General features: G+C 38.2%; 1 protein-coding gene across 4 annotated transcripts in view; it reads right to left on the bottom strand.

Annotated features, from left to right (window-relative positions):
• Positions 1-23,933, bottom strand: part of TGFBR1 (transforming growth factor beta receptor 1) — a 58,381-nt gene that overhangs the window by 5,297 nt on the left and 29,151 nt on the right. For 2 of the 4 annotated variants that reach the window (XM_086683586.1, XM_086683588.1), the window contains 7 exons: positions 23,486-23,731; positions 19,165-19,407; positions 13,950-14,180; positions 9,599-9,766; positions 7,781-7,937; positions 5,573-5,697; positions 3,964-4,094 (listed from right to left, as the gene is read on the bottom strand). In XM_086683586.1, coding sequence (XP_086539712.1) covers positions 3,964-4,094; positions 5,573-5,697; positions 7,781-7,937; positions 9,599-9,766; positions 13,950-14,180; positions 19,165-19,407; positions 23,486-23,731 — 1,301 coding nt within the window. The remainder of the gene's footprint in view (positions 1-3,963; positions 4,095-5,572; positions 5,698-7,780; positions 7,938-9,598; positions 9,767-13,949; positions 14,181-19,164; positions 19,408-23,485; positions 23,732-23,933) is intronic. The other 2 variants (XM_086683587.1, XM_086683589.1) reach the window with 1 other exon arrangement.

Raw genomic sequence — 23,933 nt, 5'->3', positions numbered from 1 at the left:
TTAAACATGAAGAGAGCAGGAGTTTGATTAGACACCAGAGAAAGCAATATGAATGCAGAAGCTGATACAGAACAAAGCAACTTGGAAAAAACAGCTGTACAGAGAAGAAAACATCAACAACTTATCATTAATATCCTTAAGGAGATAAAAGAAAATGTTCATGTTAGATTTACCATCGATCGTTTTTTTGCTTCTTGTTTGACTTTGGAAAAACTTGACAGAAGAATTGGAAAATAAACCTGATAAAAAAAGATAAAAGTTGATAAACCTCCCGGAAAGTGTAGAAAAAAACCAGAGATGGAGGAAAAGACAAGAAAATTAGAAGGCCTCTTCAAGAGGTCTACCATTCATAAGTAGACTGTAAGAAAGAGAACAGAGGAGGAGGAGGCGCCTGAATGGCTCAGTCGGTTAAGTGCCTGGCTTCAGCTCAGGTCATGATCTCATGGTTTGTGAGTTCAAGCCCTACATCAGGCCCTGCACTGACAGGGCAGTACCTGCTTGGAATTCTCTCTCTCCCTCTCTGTCTCTGTTACTCTCCCACTCGTGCTTTCTCACAGTCAAAATAAATAAACTTAAAAAAAAAAAAAATAACAGAGGAAAATGGAAGAGAACAAATCAAAGAAATACTTCAGGGACATTTTCTAGAAATGAATATTTGTTTCCAGATAAAAAGGATCAAGTTCCTATCACATACATATACTCATTCAACAAAATAATAAATTTACTGACAGCCTACCATCTACCAGATACCATCCTAGGTACTGGGGATACAATAGCGAGCAAACAGACAAAATCCCTACCCTCATAAAGCTCACATTCTAGAGAGCCAAAGCATATAATTAATAAGTAAGTAAAATACATGAACGGGCAGTGGTAAGTGCTACGGAGAAACATCATTTAGGGAAGCAGATAAAATACGCCAGGGAAAGAAGATGATATTTGAAATGGGTATAACAAGGTAACGTCTGAGCAGAGACTTAAAAGAGGGAGGAACCTGAATAAACCAGAAACAGGAAGTCATGCAGCCAGGAAAGAATATTCACCATAACAAAGGGAAAGGTAATCCCAGGACCAAAGGTGAGGGATATCCCAAGGGGAAAGCTGCACAGTGGGCCTAGAGAACTATAAGTCCAGACTGGAAAGTATCAGAAGATTTTGCAAGACATTTCTTCAGTTATTCTATCAGTTTCATGTTCTTACTGTGTTTCAACTATTGAGAGGAGATTCATAAAACCCTACAAAAGTGAAAGACTGAATTAGTATAAAGTACATATAAAACTAATCAAATTGAGAAAAAACAAAAATGACAGCGATGGCATTAATTCAGCAAATTGCATGTGTGCTCTTAATGTTAACTGCTAACTTTTCCTCATGCTTAAAAAGCCATCTGTTTAGAGGCGCCTGGGTGACTCAGTAAAACTAAGGCTTCTGACTCTTGTTTTCAGCTCAGGTCATGATCCCAGGTTCGTGGGATCAAGTCCCACGTCAGGCTCCACTCTGAGCATGGAGCCTGCTTGAGATTCTCTCTCTCCCTCTGCCCCTCTCCGCAGCTCACGCTCATGCTCTCGCTCTTTCTCTAAAAAAAAAAAAAAAAAAAAAAAAAAAGCCATCTGTTTAATAATGTGCTCTACTTAATGAGTGCATGAATACTTCCAAGTACTCTTGATTTCAGCTCAGGTTATGATCTCACAGTTCGTGGGATCAGGCCCTTCACCAGGCTCTGCACTGACAATACAGAAACTGCTTGGGATTCTCTCTCTCTCTGGCCCTCCCCCACTCACACTCTCACTCTCAAAATAAATAAATAAATAAATCAACTTGAAAAAATTTTTTAAAATCTGTTGCAGTTCTATACACTAATAATGAAGCAGCAGAAAGTGAAATTAAGAAAACAATCCCATTTACAACTGCACTGAAAACAATAAAATATTTCAGAATAAACTCAACCCAAGAGGTAAAAGACCTATACTCTGAAAACTATAAAACACTGATGAAGGAAGTTCAAGATGATACAAAGAAATGGAAAGACATTCCATGTTCATGGGATGGAAGAACAAATATTGTTAAAATGTCTATACTACGCAAAGCAATCTATACATTTCATGTAATCCCTCTCGAAATACCAATAGCATTTTCATAGAACTAGAACAAACAATCCTAAAATTTGTATGGAACCACAAAAGACTCCAAACAGTCAAAGCTATCTTGAAGGAAAACCAAAAACAAAAACAAAAAAACCAAACTGGAAGTATCACAGTTCCAGATTTTAACTTCTATAACAAAGTGGTAGTAATTCAAATAGTATGGTACTGGCCTAAAAATAGACACACAGAGATCAAAAGAATAGGACAGAAAACCAAGAAGTATACCTATAATTATTTGGCCAATTAATCAACAAAACAGGAATGAATACACAATCAGAAAAAGACAAATGGTGTTGGGAACACTGGACAGTCACATGCAAAAGAATGAAACTGGACCACTTTCTTTCACCATGCACAAAAATAAACTCAAAATGGATTAAAGACCTAAATGTAAGACTTGAAACCATAAAAATTCTTGAAGAGAGCATGGGCAGTAATTATCTCTGATATTGGCTGTAGCAATATTTTCTAGATATGTCGCCTGAGGCAAGGGAAATAAAAGCAAAAATAAACTATTGGGACTACATCAAAATAAAAACCTGCACACCAAAGGAAATAATCAACAAAACTAATGGGAGAGGATATTTTTAATGACATATCTGATAAAGGGTTAGTATCCAAAATATATAAAGAACTGATACAACTATATACCCCCCAAAATAATCCAATTAAAAAATGGACAGAAGAAATGAATAGACATTTCTCAAAGAAGATATACAGATGACTACAAACACAAGATGCTCAACATCACTCATCATCGGGGAAACGCAAATCAAAACTACAATGAGCTATCACCTCACACCTGTCAGAATGGTTAAAATCAAAAAACCAGAAACAAGCATTGGTGAGGATGTGAAGAAAAAAGAACCCTCTTGCACTACTGGTGGGAATGCACTATGGTGTAGCCACTTTGGAAAATAGTATGGAAATTCCCCCCAAAATTAAAAAGTGAACCACCCTACGATCCAGGAATTGCACTACTGGGTATTTACCTCAAAACTACAAAAAACACTAATTGAAAGGGATACATGTACCCCTACATTTATTGCACCATTATTTACAATAGCTAAACTATGGAAGCAACCAATGGATAAATATTATTCAGTCACAAAAAAGAATGAAATCTTGCCATTTGTAACAACATGGGTGGATCTAGAGGATATAATGCTAAGTGAGATAAGTCAACCAGAGAAGGACAAATACCATATGCTCTCACGCGTATGTGGAATTTAAGAAACAAAACAAGAAAAAAAATGAGAGACAACCAAGAAATAGACTCTTAACTACAGAGAACAAACTGATGTTTACCAAAGGGCCAGTGGATGGGGGTATGGGTTAAATAGGTGATAGAGATTAAGGAATGTACTTATCAAAAAAAAAAAAAAAAAAAAAGAGAGAGAGAGAGAGATGGTGAACTTAAATTCAACCAGACCGGTAAGTGCATTAGGATTAAACACTCCATGTAAAAGACAGATACAAAAATAGGTAGATAAAATAAAATGCAGATGCCTTGGTTCATTGGTAGATTTAAACACTATTCTGATACACTGACAGCCTCTGCAAATGTTCCATGGCCCTTTTGATGGACTTGAGATTGAACATGAAAACTGTTTTTCACTCATTGGTTTAATTGCCATGAAAAAAAAAAAGAAAGGAAGGAAGGAAGGAAGGAAGGAAGGAAGGAAGGAAGGAAGGAAGGAAGAAAAAAAGAAAAAGAAAATTCTTGTGTCTATTTTCCTTAAAAAAGAAAGAGGCAAATTTCCACTTAAGAAGCAGAAACAGTTTAGAAAATTGTATAGTATCCAAAAGAAATACTCACTTCACAACTCTGCCATCTGTTTGGAATATTTGGCCTTAACTTCTGTTCACAAACAACTTTTCTCATTTCTTCAACTGATGGATCAGAAGGTACAAGATCATAATAAGGCAGCTGGTAATCTTCATGAATTCCTATATTGGTTAAAAACAACAACAACAATTTTGAAGAATTTATTGATAATGCCAGACCATTCTTTGTCCAGACAGAAAAGGAACACCTGAGAGTCCTATTCAGGGTTCCATTCATGAATTAGCTAAGTGCTTATGGCTTGGTCTGTCTCATCCACATCTGCATCAACAACCCATCTTTCTGAGTTGGTACTGGGTCCAGTACAGCTTGCAACTAAATATCACCATGGGATCAGCAAACGCTATTTTTTTTTAACATTTATTTATTTTTGAGACAGACAGAGACAGAGCATGAATGGGGGAGGGTCAGAGAGAGAGAGAGGGAGACGCAGAATCTGAAACAGGTTCTGAGCTGTCAGCACAGAGCCTGACACGAGGCTCAAACTCACGGACCGCGAGATCATGACCTGAGCCGAAGTCAGACGCTTAACTGACTGAGCCACCCAGGTGCCCCATCAAAGGCTATTCTGACGATGGTTAACCATGAGCTATGTTGACCAGATTGACAGTTTCCTATAGAACTCTATGGTACAAAAAATGAGAGTTTTTATTCTGTGAGCGCTTACCCTCTCACTTGGCACAGGGATCTACACTCTACCACGGAGATGTAAATCCTACAAGCAAATCGGAGGTGCAAGTCCTTTACCTCTACTTGGATCTGTCTTCTTCACTACAAGAGACATGCTCCCCCTCTTACTGTTACATAAACTTGAGACCTTAGTCTCAACCAAGCCTGGGCCCCCAAGGATAAGAAACTATTCCTCAAGTAAATATGGGAGTTTCTCAATCTAAAACTAAACCTAAGTTAAAACTTAGTTTAAAACATAGTGTAAGGGTGATATAACTGTATTCTGTATTTGTAACTTCCAGCTATGAAGTTGGACAAAATACCCACAATCTCAGGGGGGAAAATGAGTTTGACCCAGTTATAATTTAGAAACAGCTTCCTGGGTGGCCTCTCAAGTAGTCATCCACTCTAAATAACTATATGTCAAGATAACAAGGGCTTGGTTTCTGATGCTTCCCAAGATTTAAATGGAAAATAGAAAAAGAATACACTAGAATAAGTGTGTCATGTCATTTCCTCTCACCACAGATTTTATCTCCTTTATTTTCTTTGGCACTCTCAGTGATCACTGCTGATATGTGTAATCACACTCAATAAAAAAAGGCTAGGGGCACCTGGATGGCTCAGTCGGTTAGGTGTCTGACCTCAGCGCAGGTCGTGATCTCACAGTTCATGGGTCAAGCCCTGTGTCAGGCTCTGTGCTGATAGCTCAGAGCCTGGAGCCTGCTTTGGATTCTGTCTCTCTCTCTCTCTCTCTCTCTCTCTGTCCCTCCCCCTCTCACACTCTTTCTCTCAAAAATTAATAAACATTAAACAAAAATGTTTTTAATTAAAAAAAAAAAAAAAAAACAAGGCTATCCCTGAACAGCTTCTCTGTTCATGACAAACTAATGGGGGAGGGGGAGAAATTTACCACCAATGGAACATCGTCGAGCTATTTCCCAGAATACTAAGCCCATTGCATAGATGTCAGCACGTTTGAAGGATTCAAAGTGTTTCATGTTTATGGAATCATCTAGAACTTCGGGGGCCATGTACCTAAAAAAGAAGTCAGCATTTTACTTTATGTAATGGTGGCCACAATACTTTGGAATTCTTTCATAGATTTTTTTCTCCTGAGAATTAAAAAAATAAAATAAAATAAATCAGTATTACCAGTATTACCTCTGAGATTTTTCTTCCCTTTTGGCATGGTTCTGCTACTTTTTAAAAGTACACTTCTTATAGAAATTTTCCCAAAGTTCATAAAGTACAAAGTAAAAAATCATTCCATTACTACCACCCAGTGTTAACACTTTGATCAACATCCTTGCAGATATCTCTCTCTATATATGGACATATACATACAATATTACATAACTAAGATCATATTACCCTCAAAAATATTAAATATCCATACTGATTTGAAAATTACTGATGTCAACTAAATCCCATGAAAAGTTGAAACAGCAATTTCATGCTATCTGCCTTAATGATCTTAGTTTCCAATGAAAGACACACATATAATAACCATGACTATTATAAATGTCCTAACATATACCACCTACTTTGTCAAGTACTATGCAGGGACCATACATTTTAATCTAGAAATCTTCTCACTAGAAGAGGATGAAAGGAAGGACGAAGACATAATCCAGGGAACAAAATAATAGGAAAAAATGAATGCCAGTCCTCCTATTTTTTAGAGAGCAAGTGGGAGAGGGGCAGAGAGAAAGGGAGACAGAATCCCAGGCAGGCTCCACACTGTCAGTGCAGAGCCCAATGTGGGGCTCAAACTCATGAACTGAGCCAAAATCAAGTCAGACACTTAACCAACTGAGCCACCCAGGCTCCTGCCAGTCCTCCTATTGATGCCACATTGTAGGGTTTTCAAGTTTTAAAAAGCCTACTAAAGTTAGAGATCAGGATCCACGAAGACCTGATCTGCAGCAACCACTGTCCTGGACCCTAAGTCAAAAGTTCTGAGAGTCCCTGTTGAATCCAGAAATCACAGATACAACTGAGAAAGAATGAAGCTTGGCTCTATCCAAAGCCGAGGCAGTAGTGTGAACATATGTTGTGGCAACATGCTGTGATACAGAGTAAGGCCTTTTGGGTCAGAAAGGCCGAGGTTCAAATCTCAGCTCTTCAGGTTACCATCCTTATGAGGCTGGCCTCATTATTTAACTTCCATGGGGCTGTTTCCTCATCTATGAAATGAGGACAAGGACACCTACCTAGTTATGTTCTTTTGAAATTCATGGATTCAACAAATGTTTACTGAAGACCTGCTCTGTATTAAGCACTGTAACGGATACTGGGAATCCAAGGCTGCTCTCAAGCAGCTTGCCATCCAGTGGAATATACAGACAGATAAATGGAGAATTACAATGTGCTAAGTGCCTTAACCGTCCAGGTTCAGCCTGCTGAGAGCCCTTGGTAAGGCACTTCACTGTCGAGAAAAGGCTTCCTATGAGAAAGGAAGGGTGAGGACAAATCAGGGAAACAGCACATGCAAAAATTCTGAGGAAGAAAGAAAGGTGTATTCTCAGGAACTAAAAATAAGAAAATGGGGACACCTGAGTGGCTCAGCTGGTTAAGTATCTGACTCCCGATTCTGGCTTAGGTCACAATCTTGAAGTCTGTGGGATTGGACCCCATGCTGGGCTCTGTGCGAACAGCACAGAGACTGCTTGGGATTCTATCTCTCCCTCTCTCTCTGCCCCTCCCCTGCTCTTTCTCTCAAAATAAATAAATAAACATTTTTTAAAAATAATAAAATAAGGAAATGGTTGGGCTAGCTACAGTACAGCATATAAGGAGAGCATTAACTGAGATGATATATATACAAGACCCATTAAAATGATTGGCACATACTGGGCAGCCTATTAACGTCAGCTAATATTGTTATTATAATTAATATAACTAATGATAATATTCTGGAAGGGCCACCTTTCATCAGCAGGCATCTTTTAAAGTCAGGTAACCTTGGCTTCAGAGCAGGCAAGACCATGAGATCTTCTACCTGTGGGCAATCTAATAAAGTACAGGTTTGAGTTTCAGAAGATACGTATATACAAATGAGAAGGCAATGAAAAAGAAGTTGATTTCAGAAGGTATTAAATACTATTCACAAGTATACCTTTTTGTTCCCACTCTGTGGTTTGGAGCAATATCAATCGTATCTGTGGCTGAATCGTGTCTTACTGCCAGTCCTAAGTCTGCAATGCAGCAAGTTCCATTCTTCTTTACTAAGATATTCTTGGACTTCAAATCTCTATGAGCAATGGCTGGTTTCCCTAAAGAAACAAAAATTAAACGTGATTATTTAAAAGGTGATACCAGTCACAATTCTCACCTTTAGGTTCAAAGCCTCTACTCCTGTCCCAGCGCAGTGTCAAAGCATCTCAGCCCGCATCATCCACAATACCTGGACAGTTACTCAACAACCCCAAGCAAGTCATTATACCAAAAGTTGCTGAAATCACATTTCTTCAAAAAACATAGAGAAAATAAGATTCTCTAAAAGATGGTGCTCAAAAACTGTAAGTCTAACAACTCGAAGCCTAGGGGTTAAAGACGTTAGTTTGTTGACATCTCATGATTTATTTACAGAACTCTAGTCACAGACTGATATTTCAGTCTAAGAACCAAATATCTACATCACTTCATCTACCTCCCAACTGTAATGTACTCAGTATTAGATTCACAACCTTTAATACTAACCACTGGAAGACATGCTATTAAAAAATCATAATTACAGTGTGGAAACCCTAGAACCCTCCTCCATTGCTGGCAGGAATGTAAAACGGTACAGCCACTTCAGAAAAAAAAGTCACAGTCTGGCAGTGCCCCAACACCATCAATTACTGTATAATCCAATAATTCCACTGTGTAAGAGAACTGAAAATATATGCCCACACACAAAAAAATAAAATAAAAAAAGTGTACACCAATGTTCATGGCAGCATTACTCACAACAGCCAAAAGTGGAAACAACCCAAGTGTCCATCAACTGATGGGTAGATGTGGTACGTCCAAACAACAGAATACTATTTGGCCATAAAAAGGAATGAAGCACTGATATGTGCTACAACATGGATGAACCTTGAAAATACGTTAAGAGAAAGAAGCCAGTCACTAAGGAGTTTGGGAGGAAATAGGGAGCGACTGCTATGGGCACAGTATTTCTTTCCGGAGTGATGAAAAATGTTCTAAAATTGACTGCAGTAAAGAAAAAAATAAATAAGAAATAAAATTGACTGCAGTGATTCACAACTCTGTGAATACACTAAAAACTGAGCCATACACTTAAAATGGGTGAATTGTATGATACGTGAATTATAACTCAGTGGAGCTGGTACAATCAACAACAATAATAATTACAAAGATGAGGCTAAGATGTGAAACAGCATGTGTGCAGTAAAGTGCGGAGTGATGGCAAGTGTAGAATCTCTACAGGAGAGAGAGATACTGGCATCTGATACCCTACATGGCATAAAAATCATACCACAACAATTTCGTAACTAAAATTTTTCAACTATAAACTGTCTCATGCAGTCTCCTTATCTCAGGGTTATATATAATTATGAGATGGCCAGATAATATTAGATAGCATGTTAATTTTTATAAAGCATCTTTCACATTACATTTGATACTACACATAAAAATACATTCTTTTAGACTTTAATTCTAAAATGAAGATCCTCAAAATCACAAGACTACATGCCACTTTTAAGAACTCACGAACACGTCAGTGGTGCCACAATGACTAGAGAATCTCTAAACAAATTCCTACATTGCTAATTCCACCTGAGATTTTCAACAGAAAGATAAAATAATTTCATTTAAAACCTCATTTTAAACATCTCCACTTAGGCTGACCTGTCACAAAAATTTTCTAACAGACATTAGATTCAGGGGAATTTAAAGCTTAAATAACAGAATTACTTGGAGTTACCTTGGGTACCAACAATCTCCATGTGAAGATGGGCAAGTCCACTTGCTGTGGACAAAGCGAGTTTTATCATTCCTTCCACGGTCACTGTGTATCTGTTCAAATAATCAAAAAGGGATCCATGCTCATGATAATCTGACACCAACCAGAGCTGAGTCCATGTACCGTTGTCTATAGAGTAGAATAACAATGCTTCAGATGGGTTGTAGAACATTTAAGATTTATCAATTCAAAAGTTACCACTTTTTACTCTTTTTACTCTTGAAATCCACAACTGTAACATATGATGATGGTACCGTAAGTGTGCATATTATTTCCTTCATGTTTTGTCTGTCTTATACTTTTACATAGATATCTTTCAGATACTCTGAGTAAGCCCCCTAGTCTTGAGATAAGGCAAGGATAACTAATCCCATTTAAGAGATAAGGAGTCATAGTTCCAAAATGGTGACCTTGAACCTACACAGACAGTAACAGAGCGGGGACTCCTTAGTGGCTAGAAAAATGTCTGGTTCAGGTCAGGTGCTCGATGGTTGTTTCTGGAAGGAGCAGGGAAATGAGAGGAAGGAAGATGGGAAGTATCTGGAGCCTAGTGTGGCCACAGTAGGAATGGAATAGTACAGGACAAAACTGACTGTGAGCTTAAATGAAGAAATGCAAGCTTTATCACAGACTGTACCTTCAGTTCACAAAGAAGCCAGATAAGAGGATTATGAACCCAAGGTTTACAGCTTACAAAAAAATATAAAAATTGTGGTATTTCCCACTGACACATGGGAAAGCAGAGACAGGAACTAAAAGGTCCAGAGGAAAAAAGCTAGGGCTGAACCCAGTTTTACATAAGGTGATTCTGAACCTTGACAACTAGTAATATGTATTCCAAAAATGTTGCTTGTAAACTGATACATGGATTTGAAATGTGTTTTCCCATGGGAATCATGGTAAAGATTCTGGCTAGGCTTCCGGGCTAGGCTGGTCCACAAAAGCCTATTTAACCTAAAAGTAGCAAGAAAATCACATATTTCGTGAAATCACGCATTACGACAATACTAGGAGGTAGCACAATTCAGTAAAACATGCAGGCTTGGAGTCATTCTGACCTGGAGTGAAAGCCAGGGCCTCGTTGTTATGGATTATGTGACCTCAGATAAGTTTTGTAACCAATGAGCCTCTGTTTCTTCTTTTACACAGTTAAGAATACCTTACTTTTGCAAAAGTGTTAAAATTTAAAATATAAGATAATTAGTTAAGCAGTTAGTGTAACTCATGGCACACAAGAACTTAAAATAGGCAGTTTCCTGTTTTCCTGTGACACCTGGGTGGCTCAATCAGTCGAGGGTCCGACTCTTGATTTCAGCTCAGGTCATGATCCTGGGGTCATGGGATCATACCCGGCGTCAGGCTCCATGCTGAGCATGGAGCCTGCCTAAGATTCTCTGTCTCCCTCTGCCCCTCTCCCCCACTTGTGCTCGCTCTCTCCCCCTAAAAAATGAAAAATTAAAATAATTTTTGTAAATGTGATGTTTCCTACCCTACTGGTTGTAAAAAAAAAAAAAAACCCACACAACTGACATAAAACAGCATCTATATTTTGAAGGTTTTTACTTGAAGGAAAGCAACTCTGATTAGAAGAGAATAAGAAAGGTATTTTCAGAAGATTCTAGAGGGTATTTCTGGGTACTTTCCAAAAGAGTTTAGATATTCATGACACTAGTTCTTTATAAACTGTTCTTCATAAACTGTACAAATGAATTCTATTCAAACTTACACGTTTTTCTTTCCTTTGACACAGATGCATCACTACCTTGATCTGCATACTTACTAATCAAGACTGAATTCTGAAAGGCTGACAAATAGGAACACAGGCAGATGGAAGAAAGGGAGGTTTTCTGAGGTAATTAGCAAGAAAGGCAGAAGAGGGAGAAGGAAGAGGCTGAGCAATATAAAGGATTGTCTCAGGTGGAATTAACTAACTCAGGGGGATAAGGATAAAGGAGAAGGGAATTGGGGTGGATGGACTAGGTTCTGGGCAAAGTCCATTAACCCCTGACAAAGAAAAGAGGAGAGGGCAGGGAAGATGCAGCAGGGGCAGCCAGTTCCCATGTTGACCACCAGAGGACAGCACAAGCTTGGCTGCGGCCTGAGCAAATGGGAAGAGAAAGGCCAGGGCACAGAGCAAGGGCACCGTGTGCCAGTGTGTTTGCAACTTGAAATACGCCTAAAACAGGTTGGGCCTGGGTGCGTTTAGAGCCCCAAAATACAGATTTGAAAGCAACCACCACAGCCAAGTTAGAAACTATGCATGTGGGTAAGTTCTTCAAAGGAGCAATTATTGTTCATAGACATAGAGCTCTCATAGGAATCAGTAAGAAGGGTTTAAGAAAACAAAGACAACTACTAAGAAATAAGAAATGACAGAAAATCTAGTCACGGAACATTATTTTTAAGGTCCTTTTAAGGGTTGGAGAGGAAGCTAAATGACGTAAAAGGCAGAAGAAAATGAAAATGAAGGACTTGGTCAAACAATGATCACTGCTTTTGTTTATCTGTTTTTAAGTTAAGTAATATGGAACTGGTAGTAACCACCGATAAATCACTGCCCACATCCATCACACCCATCACTAACCCTAGGTCACAAACAAGAGATTATCAAATATTATATGCCTCCTGATGTGATACATAGGAAGTATACAATATACAGGAAGGTATACAATATCACCAAGAAACCAATAAAATGTAATTAGATTCAGTCTCTAATTCTAACTACAAGGAGCAAGTTCTGAGATACTATGGAAACTCAATCAACAGAGTCCAGAATGAGCCAGACAGGACAAACAGTACAGTTTCTTCAACAAATAAACTGCATGAAGAAAAAAAAGATTAAGAGGGAACACAGCAATTTTAAGTTTAAGTTTTAAGCAATTTTAAATCTAAGATAATTATCAACCAAACGCATTGTGTGGACTAAAGTGACACAAAGTGACAAGTGCAATGTGTGAACTCAAGTTATTCGTAAAGTGAATGACCCATTATTTAAAAAAAAAAAGACAACCGCAGAAATTTGAAAGTGACTAGATACCTGATGACATTTTAAAAAGTGACAATGGTCGTGTGGTCATGTTTCATTAAAGATTCCTTAATCTAAAGATGAAAATTAAAAATTTTTACAGAGAAAAGATCCATTATCATGTCTTTGGCTTCAAATAATTCAGACAGAGGCAGGAGGTGGAATCAGAGATCAAATGTGAGGCAATGAGCTAACAATCACTGTTGAAGCTAAGTGACAGGCATTCATTATACTCTACTCACTTCACTTTTCTATATACCGGAAAATTTCTATAACTGAAAACTAAAAACAAATCAAAACAACCCAAGTAATAAATGCTTACTGCAAATAAGTTTGAAAATACAGAGAAGCAAAAGGAAAAATCATCAACACTTAATATTCTGAAGAAATACTGTTGAGGAAAATGGGAAGGGAGAGGATGAAAAAGAGGACTATGGTTCTGGTCAATCTAAACAAGAAAATGATAACATTTTTTAAAAGTAGGAAAGCTGGGAAATACATCTGATTCTGGGTTGGGATGACAGGAGCTCTAACACAAGTCTCTGATGAAGCTACGGAAGCAGGAACAATGGACACGACAGTAGTAACTGAAGCCAAGACAGTAGGCGAAGGACATTCTGAAGCCACTGCTTGCAGTCACACTCATTCTGACTCTCCACTGACGTGGCTTCTTTGCTTCCTGCGGCATCGGATCTGTGCCACAGGCAAGAAAGCGTCCGAATGATCACCAATAGGCAAGGTGGTCTTGGACAAACTATTTCTCTATTTAACTGAGTTTATTTTATTTATTTAAAAGGCTACTCAGCCCCTGGCAATTTAAAACACAAAATACACTGAGCAGTTATTTTCACTCTTCCTATAAATACGGTCATTACTCTAGATCAGAATGCCCTAACAGTCATGAGGAAATTTAAAGGAAACAGATCTCTGGGCTCTATCCTATCTCAATTTTGAGCAACCAGAGTTTATAAAATTTTTTCTATGTTATGACTATACTCAATAACTAACTGCCTAGAAAAAAAAGAACATCGCTTTTAAAAAATATACATTGCTCTTTATATTTTATAAAAACAATTAGAGATTTAGAAACATGTAGTCAAGAGTCAAGAAAATCTTTAAGAAGTTCCAGTTTCTAAAGGCTTCTAATATATTCTATTTGACTTAATGGGTCTAATCTGTATGGCAAACATTGATTTCTCACCCAATCTGACAATGTTTAGTAGCCATATCTGTGGAAAGGCTCAAGTAGATTTCATTCTACTCAAAGGAGAAGGAACTGTTACTGACCTTTATTGTCTGCCGCTATAAATCCCAAGATGTTTTCATGGCGTAACATTACGGTCTGATAAATCTCGGCCTCACGGAACCACGAGCGTTCTTCTCTAGAGGAGAATATTTTGACAGCAACTTCTTCTCCTCGCCATTTTCCCCGCCAAACTTCTCCAAATCGACCTTTGCCAATACTTTCTTGTAACACAATAGTTCTTGCAATTGTTCTCTGAACGAGCAATGGTAAACCTAAAGATAAGCATAGGCATTAAAGAGTGACTCAGGAACAGAATAACTCTTACAGCTCTATCTTTAAGGAGCTTACAGTCTCACTGGGAGACACAGACTTTATTTACAAAAACAACAATTCATATTTAAAATGAAAATAATAAATATAAGAATCTAGAAACTCCTGCCTAGAGGGTCCAGGTAGACTTTGTACACTAAATTGAATTTTGACTGTCCTTTACAGAAGGGATAGGACCAAAGGATAAGAGGAGCTAAGAATTTAGGTAGGAGGAATATTCAAGCAGAGGTAGAAGAGGAAAATGAATGGATGTTTACAGAACCAGCTTGGACACACAGACGGGGATGGACATGGTAAAGCAATGGAAGAGAAGGGAAGCTGTCCACAAGAGTATGATGAGTACTGAATGTTGAGCCCAAGACGACCAATGAGAGCTGTGGATAAAACAGGAACTATTAAAAATTTCTGAAAAGGGCCCATGAGGGGAATGAGGAGAAGTAATTTAAAGATCTTATCTTAGAAGGATAAATGTAGTAATGGTTTTATTGATGGGAGAAGAAAAGTATGTGAATACAAGAAACATAAAATCAGTATGTACAATCCATACTGGTTTTTTTTTTTTTAACGTTTATTTATTTTTGAGACAGAGAGGGACAGAGCATGAACGGGGGAGCGTCAGAGAGAGAGGGAGACACAGAATCTGAAACAGGCTCCAGGCTCTGAGCAGTCAGCACAGAGCCCAATGCGGGGCTTGAACTCACGGACCGCGAGATCATGACCTGAGCCGAAGTCGGACGCCTAACCGACTGAGCCACCCAGGCGCCCCAATCCATACTGGTTTTAATAAATCAGTAAAAATTATCACAGGAATCATTTCAAGACAAGCAACTTACTTGCTAGGAACTGGCTGCCTAGGCAACATTAGTATATTAAAGAACGATGCCAAGTAACTTATAACTTGGTGATGGGACATTGGCATTATTTCACCATCTGAACATGCCCTACTCTAAAATATGTATTTTTAAAATATTGCCACACTCACTCATTTACAGAAAAGGATTTATCACTATCTACAACATTTAAGTAACACTGTATTTGGAACTATTCCAGTTCACTTAATATCACATCCCCTATGGACTAAGGAAATGTCATCTTAAATTATACTGACCCTAACAGTAAAAATACCAGTATAAACTATGTTCTACACTTGTATTTTATTTATATGACCTATACACGTAAATTTATGTAATTTATAATCTATATTCAGAATTGCTTGGTAGACCAAATTAATCCAATGATAGTTAATGAAAATATGTGCTCTCTTGGTTTCCTAGTATAAAATGCTTATTAATCAGAACATTAAGTTTTTGCTTTAAAGTGACCAGAAAGTTTTTCCTCTTTTCATCTAGAAGTTTCTCAAATGGGTCTTTTTCTCTCCTTGCTCTTTATCCTCCCCACCTATTGCAAAGTAGTTAGCAGTCTAATTATAAGCAATTGTTTTTGTTGATAAGGAGGCTGCTAGCTAAAAATAGATCTGTGAAAATTTCTTATTTAAATCACGGAGCTTTTTAATATTATGAATAATCAATTCTTAGTTATGTTATTTAGTATAGATACTAATTCACAAGATTTTCTTAAAGCCTTTGAATGGGGTCACACGTCTAAAGATATAAAGTATACTTAAGAGTTAACTTCATGAAGCGACTCTGGGAGTTAGAAAGGCAAGGATAGGCACCTGGGTGGCTTAGTTGGTTAAATGGCAGGCTTGTGATTTCGGCTCAGGTCGTGATCTCACAGTTGTGGGACTGAGTCCCGCATCAGGCTCTGCACTGAGCTTGGAGCCTGCTTGCAATGCTCTCTTTTCCTCTCTGCCCCTCACCTACTCTCTCTCTCTCTCTCTCTCTCTCTCAAAACAGACAAATAAACTTTAAAAAAAAAAAAAAGGCAAGGAGTACAAGAGAAAGGGGAACTGCAAATGGGAAGGATGAAAACGTCTAACACATTCAGGCCTCGTGTAAATGATACAGTCAAGAAAGGGGAAAGTTTTTGTCTCCCCATCATCACTGCATTCTAGATCCCAAACTAAAATTCAAAACCAAATCTAGATCTGTCATATTATCTATATTTAGTTACCACAACCCGTATGAATAAGTGAGCATTTTTAAAAAGTAATAATTTTCTTCTAAAGAGAAAAAGAAACAGGCCTAACTCAAATCTCTATGTTATCTGCTTTCCTCTTCTGTATCCTTAGAAATGCTTGTGAGAAACATCAATATGCAGACAGGGTCCAAGCAGCTTCACATGCAGCAAACGAGAAAAACGAGACCGGAACAACCACGTACATTCTAGGAGACCATAAGCATGAACAAGACATAATGAACAGTGGCCTAAGAGACTTACTCTCTTCCCCAAACTGGCACACATGCACATGCTCACACATAGTTTACAATCTAATGACAGCTTAAATAAGGGCCCACATACAGCCTGTGATTCAGATAAACGCAACAGGGATCAGGCTAGCTTCAGGGGTAGAGCTGCCCACGGTTTCCAAGTTAAAGACACAGTTTTTGAGAAACAGAGATCAGGCCTTTCCTCCATTATGGTCATGGTACTGAATAATGAACATATGAATTCATAACATGAAATGATTAGTTTCATCTTTTCTCAGTGAGTGAAAGGGCTAAAAAGGCTTTTATGTAAAGGCATTTTACTCACAGTCACGAGTCCCATGCATGAGACTAAGGCTTTATAATGAATAGAAGGTAAACGAGTGGCATTTTCTGCTATCATTCTACATAAGATAGCTTCTGTCTCAATAAATTTGGAGGCTATTCAGCACATAATGAACTATGACAGGGAAAGGAGGCCTTCAACTAAGTTTTTTTTTGTAATGCAGCAAATTATACTGCATGTCAGATTCTTCTTCCAAATGCCTTTCCAATAAGAGTAACACCTGTCATTTGGACCTAACTACAATTTATCAGAACATCTTGTCTCATTTGAACCTCACAACAATCCAATGACGTGCAGAGGGCAGGGTTCATTACTTTCATTTTAAAGATAAAATAACTTGGGCATGAGACATCAGCTAACTGCCCAAAGCCACAGGGCTAGCAAACAGTGTAGACCAGTTTTTGCAGGGTGGAGCATAAAAGGAGAGAAAGAAAGTTTCAGACAGCAGAGTTGTAGTTCCCGATGTATCTAGAAATACAGATAAAATGGAAAAAGAAGAATTTCATTCTTTACTTCATGTCTGTATCTTAAAAGGTTAATAAATGTATTCTTATTCAGAAATCAGCTGCCATGCAGACAGCAACTTCTTCTAATGCTTTAGGTGGGCTTATTCCCCTTGAGGCCTGATACATTACTGCTATGCAGGAAGTATGGCAATAAGGAATGAATTCCAAATGATTTGTAGCCACTCTGATTTTCTGTGACTTTGGTCTTTGCTTATCATAGTTTTTTGGCCTAGGGTGACTTCTAGAATGAGCCAGATGTTCCTTGGGAACCCTCTGGACTATACTCAGAATCAGTGGAAAACCCCAGAGAAGCCTTAAAACAAGCTCTCTCCATTCCTCTTAGCACTCCGGCCCAAAGACTATCACACTTCAGTACCAAGGCTGCTCTATCTCAGTCCAACCTCTCACTGCCTCCCTGCTCACAACGATCTCAGAGGTCCCTACAGGCTGCCTTGAGAGACCTGAGTCGCAGCACAAGCCTGTGTGTGTACTAGTGTCATGGACACAAGTCACTTACTGAATATATATGGCCAAAGTCCATGGAAGACTTCAGGCCAAGAAGCGGGTTTCCTCGCGCTTAAATGAATAAACAGATACGCGTATAAATCTATATTCATTTCCTTAAAATAAACAGACATTTGTCACAGTGTGAAATTTTGTTGGTATCAGATGAGATTTCATGCTTCAGTCCTATTCCTACTCCAATCACAACTTCTGCTTTAATGTTCCTTTAGTTACTTGATTATAAAATTAGTGGAATTTTCATCATATATATTTTCAAATCTTCATTTTATCCATGAATCCAGGCTTTATCTGAAGTTGATTTATACTTTTCAAAAGACAGTGTTTCTCAGTATCTGCTCCAAATTTGTGATGAGGACATAGAAGCCCAAAAGAAGAAATACGGTTTAACCAAGGTCAGAGAGCCAACCAACGACAAAACTTGCACCAGAATCTTGATCTCTTGATTCCTAGCCCAGTGTCAAATTATACTATTATAGAGGACAGGGGTCTTCCTCTCTCAGTGTCTTTTCAAGCTCATGCAACTGAAAAAATAAATCCCTTTCAGTTTAAACATGAAGTACTGCCATACCAAAATCCACTTCAAGAGATGATTCTGGCAATTAGCCAGTCTACTTCTGAAACCACAAGAATCAGCAAATGGAACTGAGAAAAGCAAACATCACAGAGGTCATGGATCCATAAAGCTATATTAAATAACAAGGTGGTTAGACATTTTCCTAAAGTGAGAAAACCAATTCGTTTAACAAAAAAACTAGGTCTGAGCTAAGGACAGCAATTTCATATGTTAAAAAAGCAAATAACCTTAAAAATTCCAAAAACATTTTCTGCCATGTTTGCTTTCAAACATCAAAATAAAGCTGGTAAACAATCCTGAATAGAGTAGGTAGCTACAGATCATTTGAACATCTATGAACTTCAGCCTCACTCCTAAGAAATTAATTGTCCTTATTCTTTCTATCTCATGGGAGTCATAAGAAGGTGAGAAAGCTTTGAAATTTATACAAACATGAAGATGACTTACAAACTTACTTCAACATTAAAAGTACATTCTAATTCATCTACGATGAATTAGCCGCAGACCTTAACTGGCCTTAAAGCTGGAATTAGTATTTACACTATCTTAAGTTTTAAACACAATACGCCAATTGGCTTAGCCAACTAATAAATAATACACTTAATCTTTAAAAGACTTCTTAGGAAAAAGGAAAAACAAGTACGTTACCTGATCCAGAGCCTGATGTTGTCATATCATAAATTAAATCTTTCAACGTAGTGCCCTCTGAAATAAAAGGACGATCTAAGGAAGGATCCTCTTCGTTTGGCACTCGATGGTGAATGACAGTACGATTATGGCAGATATAAACCATTAACATGAGTGAGATGCAGACGAAGCAGACTGGTCCAGCAATGACAGCTGCCAATTCGACGGGACCAAGGCCAGATGATGGCTTTCCTGAAAAAGGGCCTCAAATGAAATAAACATCAACAATAGCAAAAACACTGAAGGTGGCATCCACAAATCCTCCCCATTTCATGCACTTGGCCACTACTCCCATTAGTCAGAGAGCCTCATTCCAGCAGCTCATAGGGCTCAAACCCAGAACAAATAAATCATTTAGTCTTCTCCCATTGGCCCCCCTTTCATGATCATCAGGTCAGACAACATCCACTTACTCTTCTTCTGCTCTTCAGCCTCGTCTAAATAAAGCCAGTGACCACCAACATTCCAGGACATCACTCTCAGGTCACTAATCACTCTCTGGTCACTCTCAGGTCACTAATAAAAGAACCAATGATCTGGGGCACCTGGGTGGCTCAGTCACTTAAGCATCTGACTCTTGATTTCGGCTCAGGTCACGACCTCATAGTTCGTGGGATTGAGCCCCACACCACACTCTGTGCTGACGGCCTGCTTGGAATTTTCTTCCTCCCTTTCTCTCTGCCTCTCCTCCTCCTCCTCCTCTCTCTCTCAAAAATAAGTAAATAAACAAATTAAAAAAAATAATCTGGAAAAACTCCCATTAATGTCTTAAAAGTCCTTTTTTTAAATCAAGTTTTTAAATTTTAATTCCAGTATAGTTAACATACAGTGTTATATTAATTTCGGGTACATAGTACAGTGATTAAACAATTTTATACATTACTCGGTGCTCATCATAAGTGTTAAGTCTTTTTTTTTTTTTTAAAGAAGTTTGGCTTGTCTTCTTATTCCAAGGCCAATAATATATACAAATGGTAGGCAAAAAAAAAAAAGTATAAATATAGATGAGCAAAAGTAAAATGAAAAAAAATTTTCTTTAGCCTTACTAGCCCCACACAATTCACATTTTAGTATATGTCTGTGTATATATATCTATCTCTATCCATTTTTGTAAGTTTTTATTTACTTAATCTCTACACCCCACATGGGGCTCGAACTCAGGACCCTGAGACCAAGAGTCATATGCTCTTCCAACTGAGCCAGCCAGACACCCTTCCATCCATTTTTTTTTTTTTTTTCAACGTTTATTTATTTTTGGGACAGAGAGAGACAGAGCATGAACGGGGGAGGGGCAGAGAGACAGGGAGACACAGAATCGGAAACAGGCTCCGGGCTCTGAGCCATCAGCCCAGAGCCTGACGCGGGGCTCGAACTCCCGGACCGTGAGATCGTGACCTGGCTGAAGTTGGACGCTTAACCGACTGCGCCACCCAGGCGCCCCATCCATCCATTTTTTTAAATGTAAAATATATCTTTTGCTTTGTTAATAGAGTTTACATGTATATACTTCCTAGTCTATGTTAACCACTTGTACTTTTTTTAATTTTTATTTTTTAAAGTTTATTGGAGTGTGCCCATGCTCTCATAAGTGGGAGAGGGGCAAAGAGAAAAAGAGAGAAAGAGAGAGAGAAGAGAGAGAGAGAGAGAGAGAGAGAGAGAGAGAGAGAGAGAGAATCCCAAGCAGGCTGGGCACTGTCTGCTCAGAGCCCAACATGGGGCTTGATCTCACTAACTAAGAGATCATGACTTGAGCCAAAATCAAGAGTCAGACATTTACCACTTGGACTTTTATTTCAAGATCATTTATATTCTTATAATCTCTTAATAACTAACATTTTGCATTATTTCAGAAACACATTAATTACATTGGCATTAATCCTGAGCCTTGCTGGTTCACTGCTCAGAACCATTTCTTTCATATCACAACTTTCCCATTCTTGAGATCTTTACTTGGATTGATGTCTTATGATAGAATCCTAATTCTTATAATTTCTTTAAAGAAGAGTACATGGGTTCTCATACACTGAATACTTATTATCTAAAAATGGCTGTTGTTTTTATACATAGAAAATCTTGGCAGACCTAAGGAATTTTAGGTAACAATTAATATATGATGTTCCATTAACTTCTGATATTTAAAAAAGCAGAAAATCTGAACTTTTTCTTCTTTTTAGAGGTAATCAGTGTTCACTTGTGCCGAATGCATAAGCAATTTTTTTCTTCATTCTTGAAACTGACATTTTATTATATGTATTTCATTACGTATTTTTTCATTAATTTTGCATAACATTCTTCTCTTCTGTCTGCTCATTTGTCATTTTCTGGAATTTTTGTAGTAAGTGTATTGGATCACCTAGATTTATCCTCTATAGCTCTTAATTTGCTCACCCTCTTTTCTCCCTGAATTATAACACAAGTTCTCAAGCTTATCTTGCCTTAAGCTTGTATCACACTTAACTATAAAATATTAGTATCCAGTCTGCTATTCACTCTCAATACTGCATTTTTAAAAATAATTCATCAGTTGAGCTTTTCATCTAAAAGTGATCTTTCGGGGCGCCTGGGTGGCTCAGTCAGTTAAACGTCCGACTTCGGCTCAGGTCATGATCTTACGGTTTGTGAGTTCCAGCCCCGCATCAGGCTCTGTGCTAACAGCTCAGAGCCTGGAGCCTGCTTTGGATTCTATGTCTCCCTCTCTTTCTGCCCCTCCCCTGCTCTCTCTTTGTCAAAAATAAATAAACATTAATAAATAAATAAATAAATAAATAAATAAATAAATAAATACATACATACATAAATAAATAAAATAAAAGTGATCTTTAACTGAAAATGGACTTTAGACTGTCTGGGAGTTCTTCCCTATCATGAGGTAAGTCTTTTTCATAGGATTGATTCATCCAGTTCAGTTCACTTCTGAACCACTGAATCTTTTCATTTGGTAAAATTTTTTTTTTATTTTTATTTTTTTGCTGTTTGCTTATCAGAGACCTGGGAATGAGGGATTTATGTATGCTGAGCATTAGAAATGAAGTGAGTTCTTCACAACGCTTTATGAGTCTTCATTTAGATATTTCAAGCCAAATGGAAATGGGAAATTGTGGAATTATAATTTTTCTTTGTCATTTTAGAATTGCAGATGCCTAAACAGAAGTCAGAAAAATCAGTCTGATAGAAACTTGCCATGGGGAGCTTCCCCACCATGCTGAAAGGTCTGGTTTTACTTTGCTGTTATCACTTGAATGAAGTGCAGGACTGCCTCGCTCTGTAACCTGTGGGGCTGGCCCTTTTCTGCTGGGCCACAGCAGTGCTTCCTACTCTAATTAGCACGATGCCTGGACCAACTCGGAGTGGAGAGGGAGCACTGTGGTTGCCTCCGTGACCAATGAAAGCAGGTGCTTCCTAAAGAAGGATGGGGCATTTCCTCCTGTAACCTCCTCACCCGAGTGCCTCAGTGTAAGGTTAGGTGGGATTCTGTAAGAGGTGCTTTCATGTACTTCTCTTCATCTGGGTAGTCAATTCTTCACTAGTCTGATGCTATCTGCACTACAAATTATAGAAGTTTCTCACAAATATAGGCATGAGGCTGGTATTCTTCCATTAATTCTGCTAGCATGAATACAGGTTTCCCCCACTTTTATATTGAATATTCTATATTGCCACTGTAGAAATTCAGGATTTGAGGAAAGTGATGGAAGGAGTTAAATACATGTGCTCAGGCTAACATCTTAAACCAGAACCTGAACATTAATCTAATTCTAAGAATTTATGAAGCCTTCAAATTCCTGGCTCGGCCAGAACACTGTTAAACGTAAACTATGGTGAAGGACCAAAAGCCCCGAAATCATATATAATGATTTGTATATAAAGATCATAAAGCAAAGTTAAATTACAAAATGAAGGCATCTGGACTGTTTAGTGCTGCACTCAATTCCTGCCCATTACCGACTGCTTTAAAAGGCTGGGGCATCATACAAGGAAGAGAAGGCCACTCTGAGGACAAAGCAGGGACACTCTGAGGATGTACTGCTGCAGCAGCCCTGTCAGAATCCGCCTTGAAGAGGATGGCCTTTTAGGCATAACAGACCTCAGAGAAAGTCTATTATTGGAACCACGTTCTCCAACAACACACACCCAGCAGGCAGGATCTTGGCTACTCCTATAACTCTACAACTATGGACAAGTTCCTTCTTGCCTCTCCACAGAGCAAGGTTTTAGTTCTAAAACCTGGGTCAGAATCAGCTTTTCTTGCAGTATTAGAGAAAAGTCTTACACAACCACTTACCAACAGTCGGGAGTTCTATTTTATTGCAGTGGTCCTGATTGCAGCAATACGTTGTAGTGACAGAGCCAGTTTTTGAAGACGGTGCACACACAAACGGCCTGTCTCGGGGAATTAGGTCAATTTCAGCTATACACATGCTATTGTGTATAACTTTGTCTGTGGTCTCTGTGACAGAGACAAAGCAGAGCCCATCTGTCACACACGTAAAATTGTCTTTTGTACAAAGGTGGCAGAAACACTGTAATGCTGGGAAAAGAGAAGATTCTATTAGAAAAAATTCTCAAGGTTCACAATATGAAGTTATCCCATATTCACTAAAATAATACATTCCTGATCCTATTATACTACAATTTCTTTGCACTGTTCAAAAAATAAAATGCTTATTTCTCTCAGAAGTTCCAAATTCTGTTGAGAAGCACACATACATAGGAGTCAAATGTGATAAAAT

Source organism: Puma concolor, chromosome D4 (assembly GCF_028749965.1).
Source record: "Puma concolor isolate L17-30 chromosome D4, mPumCon1.1.hap2, whole genome shotgun sequence".
NCBI lineage: Eukaryota > Metazoa > Chordata > Mammalia > Carnivora > Felidae > Puma > Puma concolor.
This window is presented reverse-complemented; position numbering and strand designations above follow the sequence as displayed.